Source organism: Ciconia boyciana, chromosome 1 (genome assembly GCF_034638445.1).
Source record: "Ciconia boyciana chromosome 1, ASM3463844v1, whole genome shotgun sequence".
NCBI classification, from domain to species: domain Eukaryota; kingdom Metazoa; phylum Chordata; class Aves; order Ciconiiformes; family Ciconiidae; genus Ciconia; species Ciconia boyciana.
Window position 1 is genome coordinate 63,168,035 of NC_132934.1, and position 26,246 is coordinate 63,194,280.

The window sequence follows — 26,246 nt, forward strand, 5'->3', positions numbered from 1 at the left end:
CTCGGTCCAGCCTTGCGCAGCTCCCTCGCCCCAGGTACAACGCGAAGTCGCGGCACCCCCACCTCTCCCGGAGGAAGAGCACAACCTTTACACCCCACCCGCAGACCGGCTGAAGCGCTCCTGCTGTTCCAGCGGAGCTACCTGCGTGACCGGGAAGTCAGAGCCCCTCACACAGCGAGACAGTTAGAACGCGTAACTGCTCTCACCGGCGGTTTAAATTTAAATCCTCCGTAGCTGCCCAATTAGAGAGTGGGAGCCGTTGACCCGGAAGCACAGGATTGCTGCGCCGGGGGTGGGAGGTGCTGCTGGCTGTTGGCGGGAGAGGCGGTGCCGGTGGGTGATTTGGGGCTGCAGAGGTGCGTGTGAGGCGGGGGTAGGGGGGTGTCCCCTCCCGGGGTGAGGGGGAACTCGGAGCTTCGCCCGGTCAGACCCAGGAGCCGGGCCGGCTTAGCCGCTGTGCGGACGAGCCCGGGCCCTCGCCCTTGCCTGAGGAGCGGTAGCGCTGTGGGACCGGCACGGTCTCTGGCAGCCTCGCTCGGGAGTAGCAGCTGGGCCCTGAAGGGAAAAGGAGGGAGTGGGAGGTTAAAGAAGGAGGCAGAGGAGGTAACGGGCACCCACACGGCTCAGTTGCTCGAATTGTGTTTCCCAAAGGGAGGAAGCTAATAGCGTCCTTGGTATTTTCACTTAAAGCCAGTCTGGTGGCCTGTGTTTGTGGGAAGCCTTAAGGGAAGAACACTATGGATAGAGTTAAAATTTGCATTTGGCCTTAGGAGCATAGCTATATAAGTTATGGCTAAAGTATTTATATTAATATGGTGGTTTGTCGTATTAATTAATAAATAAACATTGCAACTATGGAGAGCGTCTTTGCGTCTCAGTGATGCCTGTGTCAAACCTGGGTGGCTCCCAAGCAAAATATTCCAGTCTTGGATGCAGATACCTTCAGATCGTTAACACAGCAAAATCTGTCAAAGGTCTGAGATTTAAAGCTGTTCCCCGTGGTGTGTAATTAAAGGTCTGATTTCCCAAAAAGGCTTAAACTAGTGTCAAATCTGTACTGGGACTAAAAGGAGTGATTCTGAAATCAGTTGTGTATCTCGGCCTCTTGTGTTCTAGCACAGGAGCCTGATTTTCTTGAAAAGTGGTTGAATACAGTAAAGCACAAGTTCTTTGGTACACAGGGGTATAGGTGCTCTGTCTGCAGTTGGGGTGGCTTAAGTCATGGAACCATGTTTAAATATTATGCATGACGGTATTCTCATTTACAGTTTTGCAGCCTTGATTAACTCTGCTTTTAGTTAGACACATACAGCCTTTAAAGAGGTACACAAAGAGAATTGGAAGGTAGTAATGTATCATTTCTTGTCATTTGGTTGAAAATGTAAAAATTCTGTATGTGTCTCTTCTGGTGTGTGCAGTTACTTAATTTCTTGTCTTGGTGTTGGGTTGCCAACAGTAGCGCAAAATCTGCAGTTATTGCTGAGGTCTGTAGAGACAGTTTTGAATGGATGTTAGGTAGGTTAGTTAATCTTTTGATTGATGAAACTACATGCTACATCTAAAAATAATGAGCTTAAGCACAGCTTTTGTGTTCTTAACTATGATGTTACAGGAAATTTTGATTTGTTGTGTCACAAATACCTTTTAGATTTTTTCTTCATGCAAATGAGTAATGCATGCTTTTTAAAACTTTCTATGTAGGAATGTAGATTTCCATCCTGGAGAAGACATCAATTCTGTGATACCTTGACTTAGTCCACTGAAAATGAAGCAAGATTCTACTAGAAACACTGCTTACACTGTGGATTGTGAAGATTATGTGCACGTGGTAAAATTCAATCCATTTGATAGTGGAGATGCATGTTCCCTCATTGCATATGGTGGCAATAATTACGTAGTTGTTGGGACATGCAGATTTCAGGTTAGTTTGTGTTATTGTTGATTTTATTAGTTGCTTCCTGAAACTTACTTTGCTAGCACCTCTACTGCACAATGACCCTGGTTGCTTTCTTGTTTCCTCCCCTCCCCATGTAATCAGGGGAGAGTTTTACTTGTTTATTACATTAATAAGTCTGGGATATTTGTTTTCCAAGAAAATATGTATATATATAAGTATATATATAAAATACACACTGGTGTAAATTACCATCCTGCTGGTATAAAGTTCCTTTTGAATAGAATCATGGAATCATAGAATGGCTTGGGTTGGAAGGGACCTTAAAGGTCATCTCGTCCGACCCCCCTGCCATGGCCAGGGACATCTTCCACTAGATCAGGTTGCTCAAAGCCTCATCCAACCTGGCCTTGAACACTTCCAGGGAGGGGCCATCCCCAACTTCTCAGGGCAACCTGTTCCAGTGTCTCACCACCCTCACAGTAAATAATTTCGTCCTAATATCTAATCTAAACCTACTCTCTTTCAGTTTAAAGCCATTACCTCTTGTCCTGTCACTGCACTCCTTGAATAGACTGCAAAGAAAACAGGAGTGCTCTACTGGAAGAGTAATCCCATTTTAGTATCTCTTGCTAATGTTGGTGACTGCTATCTGAGAACTTAAGTGTGCAACTTTGGAAATATGTGACTTAATATTTGCTGTACGTTGTTCTTTATCATCACAGGGTAATTGGCTCCTTTTGTGCACAGTTATATTTTTGTTCTATGTACATTTGCTATTTAGATTAAATTATTTTCCAAAGCTTTCAGCTACCCTGCGAAACAGGAAAGATTACAGCTACTTTCAACTTTACAACTAAAGTGTCTGTGTTAATTTTATAGATATTTCTTTTAAGGAAGGACTGTAGAAATAATTACCTTCCCTTTTTTTTTTTTGCTTTCCCAATTGTTTTTATTGGATCTCTCTCACAGACTGTTAGAAACAGTAAAATATGTTTTCTTACCTTGAAATTATTTAGAGTCATCATATTATGAAAGTTTTTAAAATGTAAAATGCTGTGTACTGTATATTTTTATACTGTATAAGATTTCTTTAATTAGGGGGTTTTTTGCCTAGATGCTTGAAAATCAATAGGAGACAACTTTGGAATCTATTTTTAAGCATTTTTTCTTCAAGTCACTTCTCTGTTATACAGTATTATTTTTGTACTTTATCTGGTCTTTTTATTATTATTATTCCCCAAAGTCTTACTGTTGGAAACTTTCTGAAAAGCACCTAGTGCTAACCACAAACACCTCTTGTCATCTGTGTTGCCCTCTATCTTGTTTCTGGTGTAGGCCTTGAAAAGAAACTAATTAAAATTTTGACAACGACTGGTACAAGGTAGTTTTTCTGTAATTTTCATATCCTCCCTTTCCTTCCACATGTGGAGTGATTGAGTATTTCGAAGTAGGGGAAGAAAATGCTGTTCTTGCTCCTTGCTTCAAGAAGCATTGAAAAACTCTGGATAATTTCATGCTTCCTCAGCTAGGTTCTTCCTAGGCTCTACGTTATGCAGAGGGCATACAGAGAGGTTCTTCACCTTAAAGGTGAATTGTGACATAGAGAAAATTTTGTAGAAATATCCTTTGAGGTGCTCCATTAGATGTTTTGAAAACTCTTAAAGGTTTTTTTTAGAGGTCAACTGATAGACTGAATCCACAACTCCGACTCTTGTTTCACCTTTCCCACCATCCAGTGTGCTCACCAGCAGGAAGGATAGACAAGTTAGTAATTTTGGTCATGTTAGATGACAGAGGGTACCTTTCTAGCTCCTGCTGTTTGAATAATGTTGTTCTGGAAGTGCTAGCATTTTTTCATAGTGCAAAAACAACTTGGAGAGAAGATAGGTTAAATGACGTGCTTGTGCAAAAACAACTTGGAGAGAAGATAGGTTAAATGACGTGCTTGCTTTTGTTCCCATTGTTTCTTCTCATTGCAGTGTGTACTTACCACGCTGCTATAAGTGGCTTTAGTTGTATCTGTGAAGATATTACTTGTGCAAAGAATGGGCTCAGCATCTTTGTAGCTCTGTTCTGATTTTCGTGCTCTGCATTGGCCTCTGGCTTGAGACTGCAATAATTTCATGTATTTTTAAGTACTTACATATTTCAAGTTAATACTTTCTTTATGTTCCAGATTTTCACTTCGAGGGTGTTACAATCTAAAAAGATCTCAGACACATGTAATTTTGAAAGCCCTTCAAAATTGTATCAGTTCATATCATATTCATATCAATCTCAATTTTTAGAAGTCATCAAGACATTGTTCAGGATTAGCTAACTACAGTATTTCTATAGGAGGAGGATGCAGAAGTGGAATGCATGCAATATAAGACACTGAGAACGTTTCATCATGGAATCCGAGTTGATGCCATAGCATGGAGTCCAGAAACTAGACTTGATGCTTTACCTCCCCAGATAAGGTATTTATGATAAACGAGTACAATGAATCCTTGTCTCTTATCTGTTTTCCCCAATTCCTTAATATTGGACTAAGTTTAAAGCTTATGGGTGAAATCTAACTCTTTAGAAATCACTGACGAAGTCTCTGAACACTTCAGTAGAACAACATTTTCATTCTTAGAGTCATTCTTTTTTGGGGTTTTTTGTTCTACTTCTTGTCCCCCTTGCCCTGTCCCCCAGTCAACTACCAGTAAATAATTTTTTTTTTTCCTTATTCATTATTTTAATGAACCCAAAATGTAGCGAGTTCTTTCTTTGTACATCTGCAAAGAAGGAATTCTTTTAAGAACTTTACCAGGGATGAGACTATTGTAATGGCCTGCTTTATAAAGCTATTTGTAATGGTCTGCATAGTATGAGCTGTGTTTAGGAGTAGGTCAGATGCTATTTGTGAGACCCATTGAGGTGTACATCTAGAAAGACAGTTAACTATTAAATATGCACTTAAGAATTAAAATGTTCTCAAGTTTGTAAGCCTCTTCAAAATTATGGTGGCTGCTTACTGCTGCATTTTTGTACAGTCTTTTATTTAAAATGTGTTAGAAATTGGTTTATGAATTTATGTTTCAGTATTTTAAAACACTGATAATGAGGGTTCTTTTTCATGCTCTGCCACTTAACTTCTTCCAAGGGAAGTATCAATGGGAGTTATGAGAGATATTTCAGGTAATTCACAGTTGATTCAGATTTAGCTTTGTAAAATATTTTGTGTTTCTTTCCATGAAAATATTCTTGGCACTCGATACACACTATTTTATAGATAAGTTCCAATTATAACTCTGCTTGTTGCCAAAGCAGAAAAATTAAGATAGAAGCTTTTGGGTTTTTTCAAAATCTGAATTTCCCTTTGCATGTCACTTTGCAGGTTTAAACTGAAGGGAAACTGATAAAAAGTCAACTATTGCAGTGTTAATTGACTGAAGAGCTTTTCTTTGTCTGTTGAGCGTAGGTTTTGCACTGCGGCTTCTGATAGGAAGTTAAGGCTATTTACTTCAGACCTGCAGGACAAGAATGAATTTAAGGTAAGGGCAGCTAAGCTGATTTTTAAAAAATTATTTAGTCTTTAGTGAAGTCTAACCTTTAAGTGCCCTTCTGCCCCATTTCTCTTAATGTACTGTATGAGAGAGCACTGAACTGTGACAGATCCTATATCCATCATCTCTAGGGAAAATAATTATATTGTATATACCTTTCTGTCTTTAAAGTGGGAATAACTGTAATTACCAGCTACAAGATCTTTGATTTAAAAGTATTTCTGTAACAATTTAACCAAATTGAAGAAAAGCGAGTGGAGGTTTATGGATCATCTAAAATATACTCATAAACAGAATGTTCTACAGGTGAATTTCAAGTACCATGTTGGATAAGGTTCCTTTATATAGAGACCTGTAAAATTTTATGTGGTATTGGTTATTGGACTCCTCAATACGAAAAGCAAATTTAGTAATTTCTCTTTCATGGGGGACTGGAAGTTGCAATTCAACTCTTTCAAACAGTAGAAAATTTAAAGAAAGAATACTGAATTTAGTACATAGGTGCAGACAGGTACACTAAGTATGCCTATAGGCTGTCACTTGTTTATTTCTAAGATAGAAACAAAGGAAATGTCTACTTCAAATACAATTTCACTTCCCCTTCTTTCAGTGTAGGTGATAGTGTTCTTAAACCAGTGATATAAAAGAAGCCACGTCTAAATACTGTCTTCACTTTATAAGCTGAAGATTGGTTTTCTGGAGATTTCTTTTGTTTGCAAGACATATCAACTCCTCTGTCACTTGCATGTGTACATATTCTTCAAAATTCTGCCTTTGAAACAATGTCCCAGTCCAAGTACTAATATTAATTAGATGTTTGTGCTAACCAGTTTGAATTTGTTTTGTTGAGGTCTCAGCCAAGAATAAGCAAGGCTAATTAATACTAAAAAACTGGGGCAGAGGGTTCCTTCTTTTTTAGTCCTTTAGAATATGATAATGCCTCTTTTGGTGAGAGTTGTGTATTGAGTATAAAGGAGAAAATAATAGACTTTCATTTGTGGTTTGGTAATTTCTATTAGTAAGACAATGATATTTGTCATACAGAAACAAAGTGAATTGCAGATGTCACTGCATACTGATAATGGAATGAATAAAGGCATGGCATAAGAAGTAAAGATGGATATTACTAAAAAACAGAACGTCTTTTCTTTAAAGAAAATACTTGTTATCTTACTTCATACATGGACATACCCTTAATTTCTTTCTTTTGTGTTTGGTCATCTTACATGGCTTTGTCACCCAGGCAGTGCGATAACTGACATAGTTACAATCAACTTGGGTGGCACTTCTGACGAAATATTTCTAAAAGTTCTTAATGCTGTTTGCTTGTGAGTTGATGTCTGTCATTCCTTATTTAAGTTATCTGTATAATTTCTGCCAGTTTTATGATATTGCAGACAACAGGCTTTAATGTTAAGTTGTGAATGAAATCTTTTAACTTTTTAGCAGAATGTTAAGTTACTTATTAATTATGTATGTCTATTGCAATTTGAGAAATTTATAGAATTGTTTGTACGCACACAGAAGAAAGAGAATGGATGAAATCATTAATAATAGTGTAGATGATGGATGGTTAATAAGTGGAAATAATCAAACATATGGATGAACCTGGTACTACAGGCTCCATTCGGCTAAATTCAGCATCTAAATTCTAATTAATTTATTTTGGATTAACAAGGGACCTGATGGACTGTCTGCTAAAATCAGTGAGAAGTCTCTTGACTTCAGTGGACACTGGTTCAAGCCATGGATGAGTGGTTTTTTCAAAGTTTAATAAATATGAAAGCTGTTAATTATTTTTATTGGGGGTTAATTAATGATCAACAATTTTCTGTGTTTTTGCCAAAAATTGAATGTGATAGCTGTGATAGTTCATAATTTTCATACCTCTTCCTGTTCATACATCATCTGGTCCTTAGCAAAAGGTACTCTTCTATACGTTCCAGAGTAGCCTTCTTGTCTACACCAGCTTTCAGACTCTCCACATTGATGTGGGATACAGCCCAGACTTAACACTAGGAATTACCAATGGGATCTGCCATTTTGCTCATTAGGAACTAATTGCTTCCAGAGAAATAATCAGTATTACAACTTCACACAAACACATCTTTGATAATTCGTGAGCTTAAACTTCTAACATACAAGTTCAAATAAGCAAGTTTATTCTAATGAAGAATTCTAGTAAGCTGTTTATTATTGAATTTGAATGAGATTACAAACAACACACTTTAAAAATAACAATAATTTTGAATATATCCAATGAAATTATTATTTTCTAGCTTATTATCAGTGCATGCTCTGTATTACAACCAGAGAAGCAAAGGGGGCAACTCAGTAGCACAGTCTGTTGAGTGCTGTTTTTAAAGAATAGAATTTCTGTGATGGGTTATTGTTTTCCCAGTTCTGACAAGACTTTTTTCTGGTATCTGACCAACACAAATGACACTTTAAAACATGCACTTCTAATTTAGGGGAATTTATTACACAGTAGCTTTGACTGGATGCCTAGAAATAAATCTGAAATGCCACATTTACATTTCCATTAAGATCGCAATTATTTTTCATACAAAAAGGTTCTTTGGAGAACTGATTCATCTACCCTTAGGAGTTCTTTCTACACAAAACGCTATGACTTGCAGTTATGAAATTCTACTGCAAATGTATGTTCATTGCATAACAGATCAGAATAATTTTTTATTATAGGTAGTGAGTATAGAGACCACAGAGCATTAATACAACAGGTGTTGGGTGTTAGAATGTGGTATTTAGGCTGAACAGCCACAGCTGTAAGTACTACAAGTATAGAAGTTATTTTGCCCCAAAAGGAAACAAGCAATTACAATACCTTAATTATTCAACTCCAGTTGATATGAATAAGCTCCTCCAGTGTCTAATGTAGACAGAAAGATCATAGAATTTGAGTTTTGTCAGCTGAAGATATCATGGATGCTTCTTCATTTTTGACTCCACATAAGACTAAAGATTGTTTGGTGCTTATGCAATACAAATGAGAAGTGTTGGCTCGAATTTAACAGTAAAGCTATTAGCTTTGTTTATGTCAGCTCCATCACTGGAATTAACAGTCTAAGAACTTCATTAAGGATGTACTGAGACTGAGGAAAAAGTAAAAATTCATACTGTTACTGGATCAGGCTTGGTCTAATGTTCAAAATAATCAGAAAACAGCTAAAAATACATATTTTTACCTAATAGCAAGGAACTCATTAGTGAAAAGGAAGAATGTGGACTAGTGTGTTTATATTGGTAAAAATGTCTATGAGACTATCTTCTGGGTTATTTTCCACACTTTTTGTCAAAAAACTTTCTCTGGGTAATCATCTTAATTTCTTATACCTGGATGATCATTGTACTATATACTTCTTGTCAAGGAAAAAGGAACACCTAACTCTGATTTAAAGTATTTGCAAAATCTCAGGTGTTTACAAATACTCGGTGAGCTATGCTGAGCTGGCTTTCAATAAACTTTGATACAGTGCTTTCTTAGTCACAGTCAATTGATACCTCAGAAAAGCTATTTCATAAACCTGAGGTTGAAGTCATGAAGAACACTTGGAAGACTTTGATCCATTGTACAGTACACACTTTACACATGGAATTTTCAGGAGAGGTACAAAATGTGCAAACAAAGCTGAAGGAAGTATGTGATTACAGTCAAAATGTAATCTCTGAACATTTTGTCTTTTATAGTAAACAATTAGTATGTGTTGCTTCTGGAGGGATGGACGGAGTGATCTTACTCTGTTTTCCCAGTAGAAAAACTGTCTTGATGTAATTATCAACAAGGAACTTGAAGCATACTGAGTTTTCCATTACTTTGTCAACACAACTAATCCAAAATTTATGGGTTGGATCAAGCCCAGAACAACAAACAAAAGGTAAAATGACGGCAATGACTGATGGATCTTCGTGAAATCTTTTTCTTCTTTTGAGGTTTTCATTTGGAAATTAATTCTGGCTTCCTTCTCCTGCTTCAAATTTTATTTAATAAAAAGCATATTTCATCAGAACTGTGGAAGTAAAATGAGGCAGGATATTTGAATTCAGAATGCTGAAAATTTTCAAAAGACTTGGCATTTCTGTCTAAATAGTTTAGCATCATCTTAGGATGTATTAGTTCTAGTATAATCCACTAGGTTTTAATAAAATTATGAGCTATTGGAAAAAATTAAGTTGGCTGCTGAAAATGTTTCTGTATTGAATTGATGAGGCATTCATAAAATTTTTAGAGAGGGGTATTTAGTTATTGTGCATGCTTGAGAGATTTTTTTTTTATTTTTTTTTTTATGCTGCATTTGTTCCTCAGAATAGCTACACTTAGAGAACAGTGTGTTTTCCTTTCAGAAAACTGTGGAACTGGTTGTTTTCATTCGACCTTTTTTTCCTCTGCAATCTTTCCATGTCATGCTATTATCCAGAGGATATTTTTGTCTCCTTTTTATGATACCTTGCTGGGCAAAACAAGAGCAGCTATGCCCTGATACTTAATCAGTGGGACTGAAGAGGATGGAACAGCAACACATAGAACATCTACACATGGACATTTGCTTGACTTAAAATTTTAAGTGTGATTTCTGTCAGAAAGACCATAGAAGTAGTTAATGAGAGAAAATACATATAAACCCTCAGATAGAGCAAACTGATATCTTAACTAGCTACAGATTTTCTAATGAGACTAGAGGTGATTTATTCATACCTAGCCCCCATGTGAATGAATTTGAATGTGCTTTAAACTTTGACTGGACCCTAAATGAGATTAGTTTTGCATGCTTGCTTAATGCTAAATCTGTATAAGTTCTTTCACTTAGGTTTTTGAGGATACTGTAAACCTCAGAAGATTACTCATGTCTGTAGATAAGTACAAAACACTTAACAGAATTGAGAAAAAAAAAGGTGTCTTGATATTACGGCCAAGATAGCTGAAAAGCCTTCGAAATACGTAAAAATTATCTAACATTTAATTTTTTCTAAAACAGGGATTTTGCTTTTATTCAGAAAAGCTATGCTGCTAAGTTGTTTTTTATTGTAGATAAATTATTGTCAGTAATTTGAAATAAAAATACCATGATTAAGAAGCTTCAGGTGAGAACAATTACACAGTAATAAGGTTTCCTTTGAAATGACTTCATGCTTTCTGATACAACTGTAAATGTTTGCTTTTGAGTGACAGTTCATATGTACATTCACACCATGAGTCCTCATATCCTATTATTTGAGAATGGATGATCTATTAATTCACAGTAAAAGTGTATACTATACCCCATTTTCTTTCCTCTTCAGCACAACAGAATATAAAGCAGAGAGCACAAAGCACTATGTCTGTTCTTCTCAAATGCTTAACAGAAATTGTGCTTTATTGCTAAAGTGGTGTATGGCTTGCTTGCTTTTGCTTGTACTGTTTTTCCTCATTTTTGGTTTTCTTGAAGTCTTCAGTGTGCATTGTCTTCTGTTTCATCTTCTTTCACTGAGAGTTTTTTTCACTGTTTTTTCTAAAGGTAGTCTTTTGGTCTGCCATCTTTTGTGGACATATGCTCTTAGGCAATTTGTGTGCTGACTGCTTGGAAAACGCCGTATACTGGACAAGTGGCTGGTTTACTGCTCCTTCAGGAAAAAACTCTTGCTGCTTGCAGGAACCCCTAGTAAAAACTACTATTCAGAGATAAGAGTTACTTACCAGTAATCAGAGTTCTCTAAGATATGTAGATCATGCATACATTCACTTCCTGCTCTTTCTTCTCTTTCTTTCTGAGATTTATTATCTTCTACCTTTGAAATTCAGTGGTTAAAAGGAGGATAAAAAGTTCTGGTGCAATTTACTGATCTCTGTCAAGCAAGAGCATCAGGCTGACCTCTGGTAACTACAAGGAATAGTGGGGGGTCTTTTCACCTACAGTATGAATCTACACATGAATTAGATATTTTAAAGAACTCCAGTTACTGATAAATACTCTTTTTACCTTCCGTGTAAAATGATGGCTTTATCTTAACACTTCTACATCTTTCCTTTAGTGGGTCTATTAAATGGGCTGATGGAACAGTCAGCTTTAAGGTGAAGGTATTTCTTTTTTCTGCTTGACAGACATTTGATGGCCACTCAGATTACATTAATGATCTGGTGTTTGCTCCCAAAGAAGGTCAAGAAGTTGCAAGTGTAAGTGATGATCACACCTGCAGGTATGCATTTTGTTCAAAAACGTTATTGAAATAGTAGTGTTTGGCTTTTTCTGTGCGTGTATGCTTTATATGTTTGCTTAAATAAATAAGCATTTACTTATTTATTTTTAGTGGGCCTTCATAGCCTGCCAACAAGACTAGTCCACTAACAAGACAACAAGTGGACTAGTCTTGTTTAACTAGGTTGTGGACTGGCTTTTTGTTGTGACTTGTGGATTGGTTTTTTGCAAAGCAACATTTTGAACTAACTAGATACAATGTGAAGAAAACTGTTCTGTCTTGGAATTATGTACTATAATTTCCCCTGGTGGGACAGGAATAAAAGGTATGAGAATTGGAGAGAGAAAACATGCATAGCTCAGCACTGAACTGCACAGACCCTCTCTATCCATTCTGTTATCAGATGAGTCAAGTTTAAAACCAGTGTATGTATGTGAAATTGTCCGTTTACCCAAATTTATTAGCCTTACTAGGAGGTGGGATTACATAGCCTAAGGACAGTACCATACTAATGCAGTGGTACTGCCAGCTCATAATACCATGATTATAGCTGCTTCAAACCCATGTATTTAGTTATTTGTAACTGGAAGTAAAAGGGAAGCATGGTTAAATACTTTGAAAAATGCTGGTTAAGGTTTTTTAGTACAGGACTTTTTCCTTGTCAAAAGGTCCTCCATCCTCCTCTTCTAGCAGTGCACATGAATCTATAAAGCTGCTATTATTATCCCTCCAACGCAGCTCACAGTTGGAGAGATCAGGAGGGCAGCTATGCAGGCTTTGCAAGTCATTGCAGTAGCAGCAAGAGACTTGAGAAAGCATCATCTTTGATTTTTCTTTGTCATAGCTGTGATAACTCAAAACTTGTCTCAATTAGGAACTGTTTTAGTTTTTTCTCTGATTATGTGAATTATATATTTGCTCTTTGAAGTTACCACCATATCAATTCGTATATAAATGACAAGGTAGTGCTCAGGAGAAAAAAGTAATTTTTCACTTAAGGTATCTTCTACCTGCTAAGAGAGAAGGGACTAGCTCTTAGAATGATTATTCTGTGTATGAGATTTTGTAAGGGGTAGATCATCAACTGGTATAAATCACAGTTTAGTAGCTTTAGTTGAGCTACTCTGTCCTACATAAATTGAAAATCTAAAAGGACTGTGATTTTAACACCCCTAGGGAACTCAGAAATACTTCTTTGACCAGTAGGCAGATTTTTCCATAGATGACCTGTCCATATTCCCAACAAAATCATTAGAAATGAATAGTAGAAATGTATGACTTATTCGTAGCTTGTTCTGATTTATTTCCTATCCTTGATTTCTTCCTTAAATCTAAACTAATATTGGGCTTATTCAGCAAAGAGCTGTTTGAATGTGTGGCCTTTTTTGTTTATTTTATGAAATACTCAGTGTTCCTGGGATAAGAGACCTGTTTTAAAACTAGTAGTCTAATTGATACTAAATTAAAAGGAAATAAAAATCATATAATTAATGTATGCTATCAAGATTTCAACTTAGTAACTCTGAAAGACATTTTATGCAGTAACCCATAAAGTCTTTGGTTAAAAGCCATGGGAAATAAGTAGGATTTTTTTTGGCTACTTGAGTTCTTATTTTTTCCATTCATGCATGTGGAGCATGAAGACTTTTTTTATTGAATTTAAAGGTTACACTTTCAAAACTAATGGAAAATGCATTCCCTGGGACTTACCAAAATCATTCCTTACTTACTGTGTAATTTGCTTCAGCAGTAATGTAAGAAGAGGAATAATTCTTCTGTCTGTACTGAGTTTCTATCCTGAAATTGTTCTCAGGATACATCATCTGCTAATACCTTTGGAATAAAGTTCTAGAACAATTAGTGCAAGAACATAAAGTTTTGAGTATTTGGGTATTGTTCTGTTAGAGTTCCACTTTTAAATCTTAATAATGTCTTAATACAATGTCTCAGTATGTACAGAATATATACAAACATGTTTAGATCTTCCCTGGTTTTCACTCAGTAGTAAGTTTAGCAGAGATCTCTAAGGAACCCAAATTTTCAGTTTTCATGCACTAAACAATCTTGCCACAAGCTGCTGCAACAGTGATATCTGAGAGCTGGGTTCAGTCATTTTGGTTGGAAGACAGTGTAAGTCAGATACTGGTTGAAGAGGCTGTGTTGATATATTCAGTGTTCTTACCTTTGAATTGCTGCTATGTCATTCAGGAATTCTTGTTTCTTGTTGGCCATAGTCTTTGTTGGCCTTGTTGGTCTCACAACACAAGACTTTTTCCCAGCTGTGAAGTAGAACTGAATTAAAAATACTCTTGCATAAAAATAATTGCAGTAGCCATCTATGTTATCTAGTTGTGAATAAAAGTGTTGTGTGCATTCATAGACGAGTGAAGAGGTGTTGGTAAATATGTTGTACACTTTAATAATCTCGCATTTCTCTGCACTGAGAATCTCAAAACTAATATAACCTTAAAAATAATTGCTTTTCTGAAAGAAGAGACCTTTGGAAGAGTCTTACAACCCACCATGTTGCAGTTACTCACAACTGTATTTATATTAAAGATCTAAATTCCTGTAGCTAAAATTACATCTGCAAAGTTGATTGAAAAATTCAGATCGTGGGTCCTAAATATCATATATTACTTCCTTCATTTTGTCCCAAGGATGGCTATGTTACAAGATGGATGAACCTCTTCACAAGCATATAGTTAATTTATATCTTTGGCAGGGTATTGTAATTTTCAAATTTTGCTTATTTTATACTATAATATGTAGTAAATTAATATTGAGGAACTCACAGGATAGTTTCCTGTATTTAACTTTTTTACGCATTTCATAATTGCTTTACTCTTTCTTAAAAAATAGAAAATAAAATTATTTTTAAAGTTTGATTGCAAAATTTAAAGAAAATGGTAAAAGACTGGCAGAGGAAATAGCTAAAATAACTACTGTTATAGTAAGCAAAAATTTGAATCAGTTTTGTTTATAAGTCATATGTGTTAACATTGAGTACAATTGAAGTAAAAATAAATAAAAGTAAATATCTTGTGTATACATTTAAAAAATCAAATTTAGGGTATTTATACATTTCTGCTGAAAGCCAAACTTGGTCATGACAGAAAAGAAAAATAAATTACCTCTTGGATTTAATCTAATTGTTTTTTTTCAAATCTAGTTGTTTTTTCTTCATGATCTACCTTTCATATGTCAGTTTCAAAACTCTATATAATATTTATGTGTAATTAAAGTAATTTGCTTGTCCATTGCTTGGTATCATAAGAGCATGTTTAATGAATAAGAAAAAATCTTTTATGATAGCTTTAAGGAATATTTCATTTAATTCCTTAAAATTATAAAGCATTATACACTTCTTTGAACATTTGCATTATGTGTAGGAACACATGCATCTCTCTGTGCACCACTCTTAAGAAAAGAAAAATTATTGCTGGCTTTTTCATTACAATTTGGAAACACAATATAGGAGGCTGCAGGGATTCAGATGTACAAATCATTTTGTTCTGATACTTAATGAATCCTCTGCAAAAAGAACATAAGAAATGTTTGGAAAACAGTACGAGCTTAACAGACAGCCCTCCACTGTTGGTAGTTTTTGACACTATCTGATGTTCTTGAAGTATTTCATGCAAAATACCATCCTGGTAAAACCCACTAGTCTCATATGCATGCTAAAAATTAACCTCTAACTGTTAAAAGGTTAAGTCAGTCTGATTGATAACCACCTCATACTCCATCCTCATATTGAACTGAAAGATTAGTGACAGTGTCAGGCCCTTAATAATAGTAGCACGGCAATTTCTTATGGTCATCAAGTGCTGGATTGGCTTGTATTTTAAAAAGCTGAAAAGGACTCATCCATCCTTCTCTCTCCTTTCCTCTGTCTTTTTTTTATTATTCCTTAAACTACATCATCTCCCTCTCTTTTTGTGTGTGTAATAGAAAAGAAAGTACAGTTGACTTATCTTCTATTTTATCTGTGAATGTATTTGCCCTTTGATTTCTTTCTGAGTTCTGTTCAGTTACTTATTCCATGGCTCATGTTGCTTCATAAGGCAGGACTTTGTGAATTTATTTATCATTCACTGTCAAGTTCAGCCTTCTCTGTTGCACATACCACAACTGCCAGTCCATCAGAAGGTTAGTTTTGCTCCCTGGACAGAGATTCAGGGGAAAGGTTTGATATCACTGGAAACTAAATTAACTAGAGTCTCAAAATTTATTGTAGTGTTTCGTCTGTTTTTAGGGTTTTTTTAATCTGTAGTGTAGTTGTTTATATGGTACTCTTATGTCTTAGTTATTTTGTGTAGGTCTTTCTCTAGACAATATGAAGTAAAGCCAATGGTAACTCTTCTTCAGTTTTTGTCTTGCCAGCGCTTGTTGCACTTGAGTCTTACCTTCTTAATTCAATAAATATTTCAGTCTTTGGCTATATTGAAAAGTTGCCATTCTCACTTATTCCTGCCTCCAAAATTATATTTTATTTATATCTTCCCATTCCTAGTGCACTCAATTATGGATTTTTGCCAAAAATTTTTAAAAATGGTATTTTATTTCATGTTGTTCTATCTTCATCTGTTTGTTGTGATAGAATTCCCCAGTGCCTCTTCATACAAGAAATGTCATACCAAAATATTTATCCTTTCTGAGGTATGCTGATTACAATTATCAAGCTAGTTATGCATTATAATTGATGAAAATAAAGGAGAGTTTTGGATTATTTTTAAGAGTCTAGTCTTTGAATTTGCACACTTTTTTAATGCACCCCTGTATGTCCCCCAAATTTAGTCTTACACAATTTCTGTTATACTTTACAGCCATAATGCACGTATTAACCAACAACTTAAGTTGTACTTCACAGTCACTATGCGAGAATAAACTGGTCTGTTACAGTATCCAGTCAGCTTAAAAAAAAAAAAAAAAAAAAAATCACTTTCTGAATCAAATGTTTGGAACATTATTTCAGTCTGGTCTTAAGCGTGGATGAATAAGCCTTTAGTTAGGAAGTCTTTCAAAATAAGCGGATGAAATGGTAGCTATTTCCTATGTGACGCATTATGACTTATGTTAAGGGTCACACAGTCCTAGAATGTAGTCTAGCCTATAAATTGTTCTAAATAGAAATCATTGCATTAGATTTGTTTAGCAGTTACCTTGTATTTTAGAAACTCATTGGCAGAATTGTAACTGGGTTTCTCAGTAACAGTCATCCCGCAGAAGCATTTAGTTTTATGTCTACATTGGAAATGATAAGCTGGTAACTCTAACAGCTGATTTTCTTTGGCTGAAAGGATACAACTGAAGCTTCACATTTTTGCAAAAATACTGCTTAGTCTCTGGCTTTGCTTTAGATAACTTTAAGGGTATGGCAGTAGCAGTAGTAGTGTGTATTTCTTGAACTTACTTCTGAGTGTGCATGTTCTGAAATGCATATTAGCAAAGAACAGTCAGTTGAGATGCTTGAGATAGTACATGTGCAGCTCCCTGCCTCTCCTACTTCTACTAACATTGCAGGGGATAATCAGAATCACATCCCACAGTTACCAGTGAAAAATAGATCAATGCTTGCATATCCAAGTAGATATTACAAGAAGGTAGAGGTAACATGGATTTTAATGCCCAAATCCGAAAGATTCTAATTACTAATTCTTTAATAACATTGACATTTCCTTTGACCACCAAAATAAAACGTTGAACATGGGTCAACTTTCTGAAAGAGTATTTACACATTTACTCTATGAAAAGGCTTTTATTTCACAGATCAAAAATAAGTGAAGGAAATGCTCTGCAAGCACACATATAGGAAAATGTATGCTGAGTCAGGAGATAGTTAAGATGGCTGTGCCTGGTGGACTAGTGCTAGGCAGCACAGATGAATTTCCCCTTTCTCCCCAGGCAACCATTTTTGTGGCTTGTTTCGCACAGTGTGCTGAATAGGGAGTTCTGCTACCTAATTCTGCTACAGATTCTGCAGCGGTGAACCATTAGTTGGGCAGTGCATTACCTGATTTATAAAAACTTACATTCTTTATTTTGTCAGTAAAATAAAATAAATTACTAGAAATTTAATATTACACCTTTCTCTTCTTCTGAACAGCTAGAGGGGATTTCTGCAGTTCTGCTTCAGCCTTCTGTTCTTTCATGTCCTACCTAGTATCCTCTTCGGATCTTTGATAACCACCTCCATACGGAGTTGGCAGAAGACCTGAGACAAGGCCAGTGTTGGTTGTATTCTCCACAGTGTTAACTAATATCTGCACTTCCATTTTCCTTTTCTGAGATCTTCCTCTCCTCACTCCTTGTGCTCAGTGAGGAACAACTTTGCTCTTTACTTTCGTTGTGTGATCTCTGTAACAGGAATCTCTCCCTTCTCCATAGTCCTCTAGGCTTTTCAGGGGTGATAGGATTTTCCTCACACATGGAATATGTCTGATGGAGATAGAAAGAAACATCAGCAAGGGATATTTAAGTTAGATATTATTAAAAAAAAACAAAAACGTTGGGCATTTTTAAAAGTAGGTCAGACAGTAATCTGTGAGTAATGGTTCAAGTATAGTTGATGATACTTCGTGGTTGGGAATGGTATCAGATGTCAAGGTTTGTTCTAGCCCCCACCCCACTCACTAAAATTGTTGGAAATCTTACATTGAAAGAATTCCCCTTTTTACTTCCATCTTCTGGGGATTTGAGAAACACCTGAAGGTTGCAATATGGTTTTGTTCTTTTACGATTGCAAATGATGGGTTTTATTCAGTTAGGATTTGGTTTTGCACTCTGGTTAGAATTATTCAGAATTCAGAAAGTTAGAATATAAAATAAGGATCATCTCCATTGCTGCAAGGCAGGTTTTCAGATGTTCTAATGAATATTTTGCCAACTTTAATAAAAGTCCATTGTGTGATAAAATTACTGCACATATGCAGCATGTCATTATCCATATTCATGCATACAACATACAATATAGTTGTTCCAATGTAGCTGGAATATCTTCATGCTTTGAGATAACTGCAGTTGTCATTTGTTTGTTTCATCATAGGATGTGAGTGACAAGAGAAATGTACTAATCTCTCAAGAATTTTCTTTAACGGCATTTGCAACTACCTGTATTTTGTGTTAGTTTAAATTTTGTGAGCACTGCAGCATATAATTTCTCAGTCCTTAGTTACTTAATAAATAATGAATTTACTGAACAGATTAATATTATTTTTGAGGCTTTCCATTATTCAAACTTTGGCCCTCATTTCAACTGTGGTTATTCAAACTTTTCCCCTTTAAATTTATTGTGGAAGCTTTTTTAAATAACAAAAAAATACCACAAGCCCAATAACAAGTCTATACAACCATAGTTGGTGGGAGGAGGAGAAGTAAGAGGGTGACACATTGCAGGGTTACAAAAAATAAAGATGTTTGGAGAAAAGCAGACACTAGTTTGCTTTGGTATAAAATCATGGTAATATTAGTAAAGTTTCAAGAGCTTTGAATGAGAGACAAAATGCTCCATCTTTTTGGATTGATTTACGTGATAGGAACGTGGACAAAACTAGAGGGTTTTTTTAGCATCTGTAGCTGATTTGGTTATGATTACTAAGTAATTGAGTAACTGAAATTCAGTTTGGCTAAATTTTTGGTCTTTGCACATTTTTTACTTGGGTTAGTCACAAAGAAATATTGAAAAGAGTTAATTGAACACATATGTAATTGTAAACTTCCATACCAGCATGGACTTGATGCCTTGAGACAAGGATCTATTTTGATATGTATTGCCTGGTTGGTTGGTTGGTTGGTTTTTTTAAACTAAATGATACCATCTTTGTTATCAATAAAGAAAGCAGAAAATATAAGGGGGGCATTTATCCTTTTTTCCTCCCTCCTATACTGTTTGCTACTAACAATCTTACCATTCTTACAAAGTAAGACATACAAATTTGGCATTTTATAAATAACAAAGTTAGGGAGGTAGAAAGCATAAATTTCTGTCTCAACACCTAATAACCTCACTCACTTCAGGGAAGGAAACATGATGGCATGCTCCTTTGGCCAAAATGATTCACCGTCTTCTGTTATATCATCATTTTCTCTCTGCACAGTAAATACACATGGAAGGTGTTGATTTGACTTGGACAAATCTACAAGGCAAAATTTTTGGCAGTAGAAGAAAGTATTGTATGTTTCTAAATTACCTAATCAAGTAGATATTTCATTTTTTAAACGGTTGTCAGGTTTTTGTTTTGACTTTTTTAATAAGGACACTGATCCTTCAAGATTAGAGACCCTGTGTTTTCTACAGGGAAAACAAATATTTGATCTGTTGTGGTTTGGCATAAGAAAACAACATTGTTCATTAAATATATTTACTTTATTCCCATATATTTTGTCTAGACTTATGATTTATTATTTAAGAATTTTTTGAAATCTCTTAAATGTAAGGCTCTAAGCACCCTGGTGAGATATAAACTGAAAAAGTCTGGAGGAAGTCAGCAAAAATCCTCTAGAATAAACAATAATAGTACATAGCCACTCATCTAACTCGAAAGACTGGGCAGAACACTACTTAAAAAATTGTCTGTTTCTGAGGTTTTGCATGTCAGGGAGGAAGGATATATGTGTATGTTTCAGTGTGAAAATGCATATAAATAGTATGAAGCCTTGTGGTTCAGACTGATGTTCACAACTGCGATGTCTTTGTCCTACAACTGAGCTACTGATTTTGTAGGAAAAGAGGCAGTTGAGCAGTGGCTATGAGGTAAAATAGTCTCAGTTTTGGTTTTGTTGCACTTTATAAACCAAGTAGCGTCATGGCTCATTAACACTCATATTGAATGCATCCAAAAACTCATCACCTAACCTAGTTTTGGTGTTTCATCATATGCTTCCCTGTCAATCCATATTGACCAAATATTGTTGATTTTTAAAGTTGTTTTTTTTAACTGCTTGATATGCACTGTAGGTGCTTCTAAAGGAAAAGGTTAAACTGGCACATGTGATTTATTTGTTGAAAGCTTGCCAAGACCTTTTGTTAGGCTAGCGTTACATCTGCCGTAGATCCTTTTGCTTGCCTTAGCTTCATTTTTAGTTTCTTATATTTCCATTACTCAATCTTGTCTTACCAGGAAAAAATGGAAATTCATGTATTAGACAAACAAAACACTTTAGTGCATGGTCTTATCCTTTACGTGGTAATGTCGATGATTTAAGTTGCTTGGTACTTCACTCTAGCTTGTATCAGCTAGACCAACACTGACCTTCCTGCTTTGTATTGTCTCACTGTTATTTGTGGTATAGTACAAAGGCTGTATTGTTGACTTACGAATAAAGTGGGAACGTATCATCTAGATTTCATGTCTAGACAACTAAACTTGTCAAATTATTTGGACATTGCCCTTTTAAACAGAGGCTCTGCGTAGTTCATCAATGTTAAAATACATTATCTTCAGCACTGAACAATTTTACTGAATTCTTGAAGTGATAAAGCACGAACACTATTTCATTTGTTCACTTTGTGAATGTATTGAGGCACTGAAAGTTAATGTATTTGCAGTCAAATGGCAATAAATAGTTTAATACTTTGCTTTCTTTTTTTTTTTGCTTTAGGGTCTGGGATTTGGAAGGAAATGAGAAGGCCCATTTTGTTTTACGTTCTCCTGGAATGAGTGTTTGCTGGCATCCTGAGGAGGCTTTTAAGGTTGTGTTTTCTGGCTCTTCACCCTCACCATCTTTAAAATAACAGGAGGGTGGACTTACCTAAACTATGAATCTTTGATGCTGTAGTAAGATAGAAGTTTGGGGAGCTAGTGTACATTGTAACTGGATATTGGTTGGATCTGCTAATGTGAAGTCACTGTAAATGAATTCTCATTCCCATCATTTTACCCTCAGTCCCTCACTCCTCCCATCAGAAATATTCCTTCTTGATTACATACATCAATTGTTGTTGATAACTATTCTGCTGATTGCATATTAACTTACAGTTACCAGAGAAAAGTTCAAGTTTTTCTCAGTCATGGTAACATGGTTCACCAATAACATAGACTCTTAGAAAGCACGCCAAGTTTTGAAAAGGATCTGTTTGAAGTTAGCAAGGGATTTTTTTGTTGTTGTTCTTGCTTGGAATAGATGAAATATGTGCTGAAAAATCAAAACAAATCAATAAACTGCGATTTTATACTTATCTGTTTATTGTACTGGGGAGGATTAATCAGCTGATATATACCAAAATATTCAGCTTCATTAATGGTCTAGTCCTTGCAATCTTGGATTTATTATTCCTGTTGTGCCAATCAATAACTGCCTTAAGCAGCTACAAATTGTTGTTCAGATTGCCACAAAAACACACACTTAAAACAGAGAAAAGCAGTCAAATAAGGTATCAAAATATTTACATAGCAATAGGGAAGAAGGATCTCTATTCTCACTACACTTTCCACCAATATCAATATCCGGTCCTTACTAAGAAAACTAGGAAAACTGCTTATTCAGGTGGTATCACAATTGAATGTGTTTGTTACTCTTTGCTACTGGGCAACTTTGTTAGCACAACAAAATTACTAGACTAGCCAAAAAATACTGCAATATTACACCAATCTTACATATTAGCTTGTCTTTTATTTGATCCTCATCAAAGAGTAGGCACAACTTTTTTTTTTTTTTTTTTAAAGAAAACCCCCTTCAAAAAGCTAGTAAAACTTGACAGACTGATGGTTGCTGAAAAGTTTATTGCAGGTCAAAATGCTTACTGCACCATGTCTCTTAGTTTGCAGAAGAGCATGTTTTGGTGACAGCTCTCTTTTTCCAAACCAACTTGGATGTTATTGGAGTATTGTTTTTAATGCTTCTTTGCCTTCCTTAATTATTGTTCATGACTATCTGAGAACCATTGTCTCCTCATGGAGAAAAGCTCTTTCACCATTAATCAGAAAGCTCTCTCTACAATACTTAATAAACAACTACTTGAATACATTACTTGAATAGAAAAAGTTTAGATAAAATCTGTTGTGAACTGTTATAGCATGAAGCAAGAGATGGTATATAAATTCAGTAAGCATGAAACCAGATTCTACAGTTACACTGATCAATATTGTTGTTTCCTTGTACAGCACTATGTCTGTCAGACAGTTCTTTGTAGGAACTTTTTAATTTTAAAATAATAACTTTTCGCTTTACAATTCTAAAAGCACAGTGCATCTGTGGGTAAGAACTGGTGCTTCTAAATGCCAAAATTATATACGTAGATATCTAAAGATATGTAGAGATAAAATCATGTAATCACTATGTATAACAATGTGACAGTAGTATAGATTAAAGTGCTTTTTATTTATTGGTGGAAGAGTGTTCAGGAGAATGTTTTCTGGTATAGAGTGAAAAATTGTACCTATTTTAATATTATTATTTGCTTGAAAGTATGCTAGGTTTGCTATAGAGTAGAATCACAGAATCATAGAATGGTTTGGGTTGGAAGGGACCTTTAAAGGTCATCTAGTCCAACCCCCCTGCAACGAGCCCCCTTTAAGTATTGAAAGGCTGCAATAAGGTCTCCCCGGAGCCTTCTCTTCTCCAGGCTGAACAACCCCAGCTCTCTCAGCCTTTCCTCACAGGAGAGGTGTTCCATCCCTCTGATCATTTTCATGGCCCTCCTCTGGACCTGCTCCAACAGGTCCATGTCTTTCCTGTGCTGAGGACTCCAGAGCTGGACGCAGTACTCTGGGGGGGGTCTCACAAGAGTGGAGTAGAGGGGCAGAATCCCTTCCCTCGACCTGCTGGCCACGCTTCTTTTGATGCAGCCCAGGATACGGTTGGCTTTCCACACTGCGAGTGCACATGGCCGGCTCATGTCCAGCTTTTCATCCACCAATACCCCCAAGTCCTTTTCCGCAGGGCTGCTCTTGATTCCTTCATCCCCCAGCCTGTATTGATACCAGGGGTTGCCCCGACCCAGGTGGAGGACCTTGCACTTGGCCTTGTTGAACCTCATGAGGTTCACATGAGCCCACTTCTCCAGCTTGTCCAGGTCCCTCTGGATGGCATCCTGTCCCTCAGGCCTGTCAGCCACACCACTCAGCTTGGTGTCATCTGTAAATTTGCTGAGGGTGCACTCAATCCCACTGTCTGTGTCACTGATGAAGATATTAAACAGTACTAAGATTCATTACATGCTAAGTTTACAATGTTCTATTAATTTCTCTTAACAGCTGATGGTAGCGGAGAAGAATGGAACAATACGATTCTATGATCTAATTACACAGCAGGCCATTCTCTCCCTAGAGTGTGAACAAACACCGCTGATGTCAGCAGACTGGTGTTTAAAAAATACTCTTAAAATTGGAGCAGTTGCTGGAAGTGATTGGCTAATCTGGGATATCACTCGCTCCAGGTATTTTTATGCACATGAGATAGGTTTCTTTATTCTTTTCTTAAGCAGTACATGAAGAGATGTGGCTACTTTGCTAATATAGCACTTAAATGCACTATGTATTATATTACCTATTCAGTAAATAAATGAACATTCATCAGGAAGTATGAAATCAATACAGATCATTCCCTGGCATTCTTTGTTTCATCTTTATCTGTCAATATTTATCTATTAAAAATAACATTGTCTGTCTTTTTTCCATTTGAGACAGCACCTCACTACTGTTTACCTCTCACTGTACATTCTATGTGTTTGTTAAAATTTCATTCTAAGTCATAAATACATCATTATTGAACTATAATAAACTGAATAACTCCTTCAGTTTTCCTGCTCCAAATTGAGATGTAAGCTGCAGGAATGCTCTGGTTTTCCCTCAGCTTCTTCACAGAGAGCAGACAATGTTTAAAATTATACATGCCCTCACTGTTTAAATGATACATGCTTTTGGTACTTACTGTATGAGCTGTAGTTGTTTGCGGAACAGTTTTTTACCCTGAATGTCTGTTTTAGTTATCCACAGGATAAGAGACCTGTCCATGTTGATCGAGCCAGATTATTCAGGTATAAGTGTTGTCTCTATTCTGTGGTTTTTGTCTATATAAATCTACGTATATGCAAGCAGTTGTGAGTTTAGGGACCTGGTTGTGTCTCACTTAAATAATTTTTAGGGGGACCTGGTTTATAAACTTCGTGAAATTTGTGAATGACCTGTATTTAGTACATATGTGTAACATTCCCATGATTTTTTTCTGTTTTACAACAACATGCATATGGGGCTGCGGGTGGTGAATCATTTACAAGCCATTTCTCTGAATTTATTTCTCTGGTGTTAGTGGAGTATCTGACAGCTTCACACAGTTAACCACAAGGGAGAGAACTCCGCTTTGCGTGCACTTCTGATAGTCTGATAGGTATATTTGAAAAGTATGTTCATTTTATTCATAGGTGGTCCCAAGTGAATGAAAATCTGTTTGCAACCACTGGATATCCAGGAAAGACAACTACTCAACTGCTTGTTCATCATTTAGGACATCCCCAGGTAAATTTCTGAGTTCAGCTTTTGACTGGAATTGCATCTATTCTCTTCAAATCAGGCTCATAAATTGTTAAAAGCTACAGTTAAAAACTAGCCCAAACAATCCAGAAATGCTGCTTGGTCTACCTATTTTATTTTGGTTTGTGTCATCCATGCTAAGGAAAGAAAAATCACTCCGTGCTTAACCTGCTATTTAAAATGCTGCTTGATCTATATGTTTTATTTTGCTTTGCCTTATTGGTGCTAAGGGGAAGAAAAACACATTTAACCTATTATTTAATACATTTCTCAGTACTTCTAATTCTAAAGAGGCTAAAAACAGCTGGTTGTGTATTTTACAGGTTTGACATTAATGAAAATATATCCAGAGACAATGAATGTAAAGTATAGGAAATATTTTGGTTTTGCTGGAGTTAGTATATATTTCTAACACTTACAGTAAAAATATTACCTCCAAACATACTAGTTGTGAGTACACTTAAATAACATGAAGTAACTTCATTTAAAAAGGTTTCTAAGTTAGAAAGTATGCCTTTAAAATAATAATAGTGTTAATAATAATGAAAATAGTTGAAACAATTTGTTATCATGGAATATTTTGCTGCATCTTACTTAAATGTGGTAAGTAGCTACTGGAACCAAGTAGCAGACAATCAGATTTTTCAGTTGGATTTTTGTTGTATTTTAAGCATATTTGTTAAGGAGTACTAAATCTATGGTGTTTATTTGTCTATGCAGCTTGGTATATGTGGTATAGTAATCATTTATATGGTAAGTTGTATTGATATTTCTCTCTCTCTTTTCTTTTTTTAAAGCCCATTCTTACCAGCACTGCAGCTGTAGGATCTGGTTTGACATGGCACAGAACTCTTCCACTATGTGCAGTTGGAGGAGATCATAAAATTTTCTTCTGGGTAACTGAAATGTAAAATAAACATTTGCCTTCAATATGAAACTTTACAGCATAATGTCTCTTTCCTAGTAAAACAAAGGAATTTACTCTTTGTACTGGTATTTATTCACTTGGAGAACATAAGAAAGGAACAAGTAAAATATGGAACCTTTGTGTTTGATTTTTACCTTGCAAATACAAGAGCTTCTGTAAAATCAGTTACCATACATCTGATACTTGGTTACTTCCCTTAAAATAAAATGCACACTTTTTTA

The 26,246-nt window shown here is 35.8% G+C and overlaps 2 protein-coding genes across 10 annotated transcripts in view; one reads left to right on the top strand and one right to left on the bottom strand.

The window, feature by feature from the left end:
* The window catches only part of PARPBP (PARP1 binding protein), a 58,958-nt gene extending 58,697 nt beyond the window's left edge, over positions 1 to 261 (bottom strand). For 5 of the 8 annotated variants that reach the window (XM_072871485.1, XM_072871468.1, XM_072871533.1 and 2 more), the window contains exon 1: positions 1 to 197. The gene's annotated coding sequence lies outside the window, so the exon portion shown is untranslated. The other 3 variants (XM_072871497.1, XM_072871493.1, XM_072871476.1) reach the window with 3 other exon arrangements.
* Positions 259 to 26,246, top strand: NUP37 (nucleoporin 37). Of its 2 annotated transcripts, none has more exons than XM_072871577.1 (10): positions 259 to 333; positions 1,702 to 1,921; positions 4,235 to 4,359; positions 5,349 to 5,421; positions 11,531 to 11,625; positions 21,229 to 21,319; positions 23,823 to 24,004; positions 24,554 to 24,604; positions 24,989 to 25,082; positions 25,895 to 26,246. In XM_072871577.1, the coding sequence occupies exons 2-10, from the start codon at positions 1,766 to 1,768 to the stop codon at positions 26,006 to 26,008; spliced, it is 981 nt and encodes a 326-aa protein (XP_072727678.1). In that variant the 5' UTR covers positions 259 to 333; positions 1,702 to 1,765; the 3' UTR covers positions 26,009 to 26,246. The 2 variants fall into 2 exon arrangements, with proteins under 2 accessions (XP_072727678.1, XP_072727669.1); XM_072871568.1 differs by having other exon boundaries at positions 290 to 356.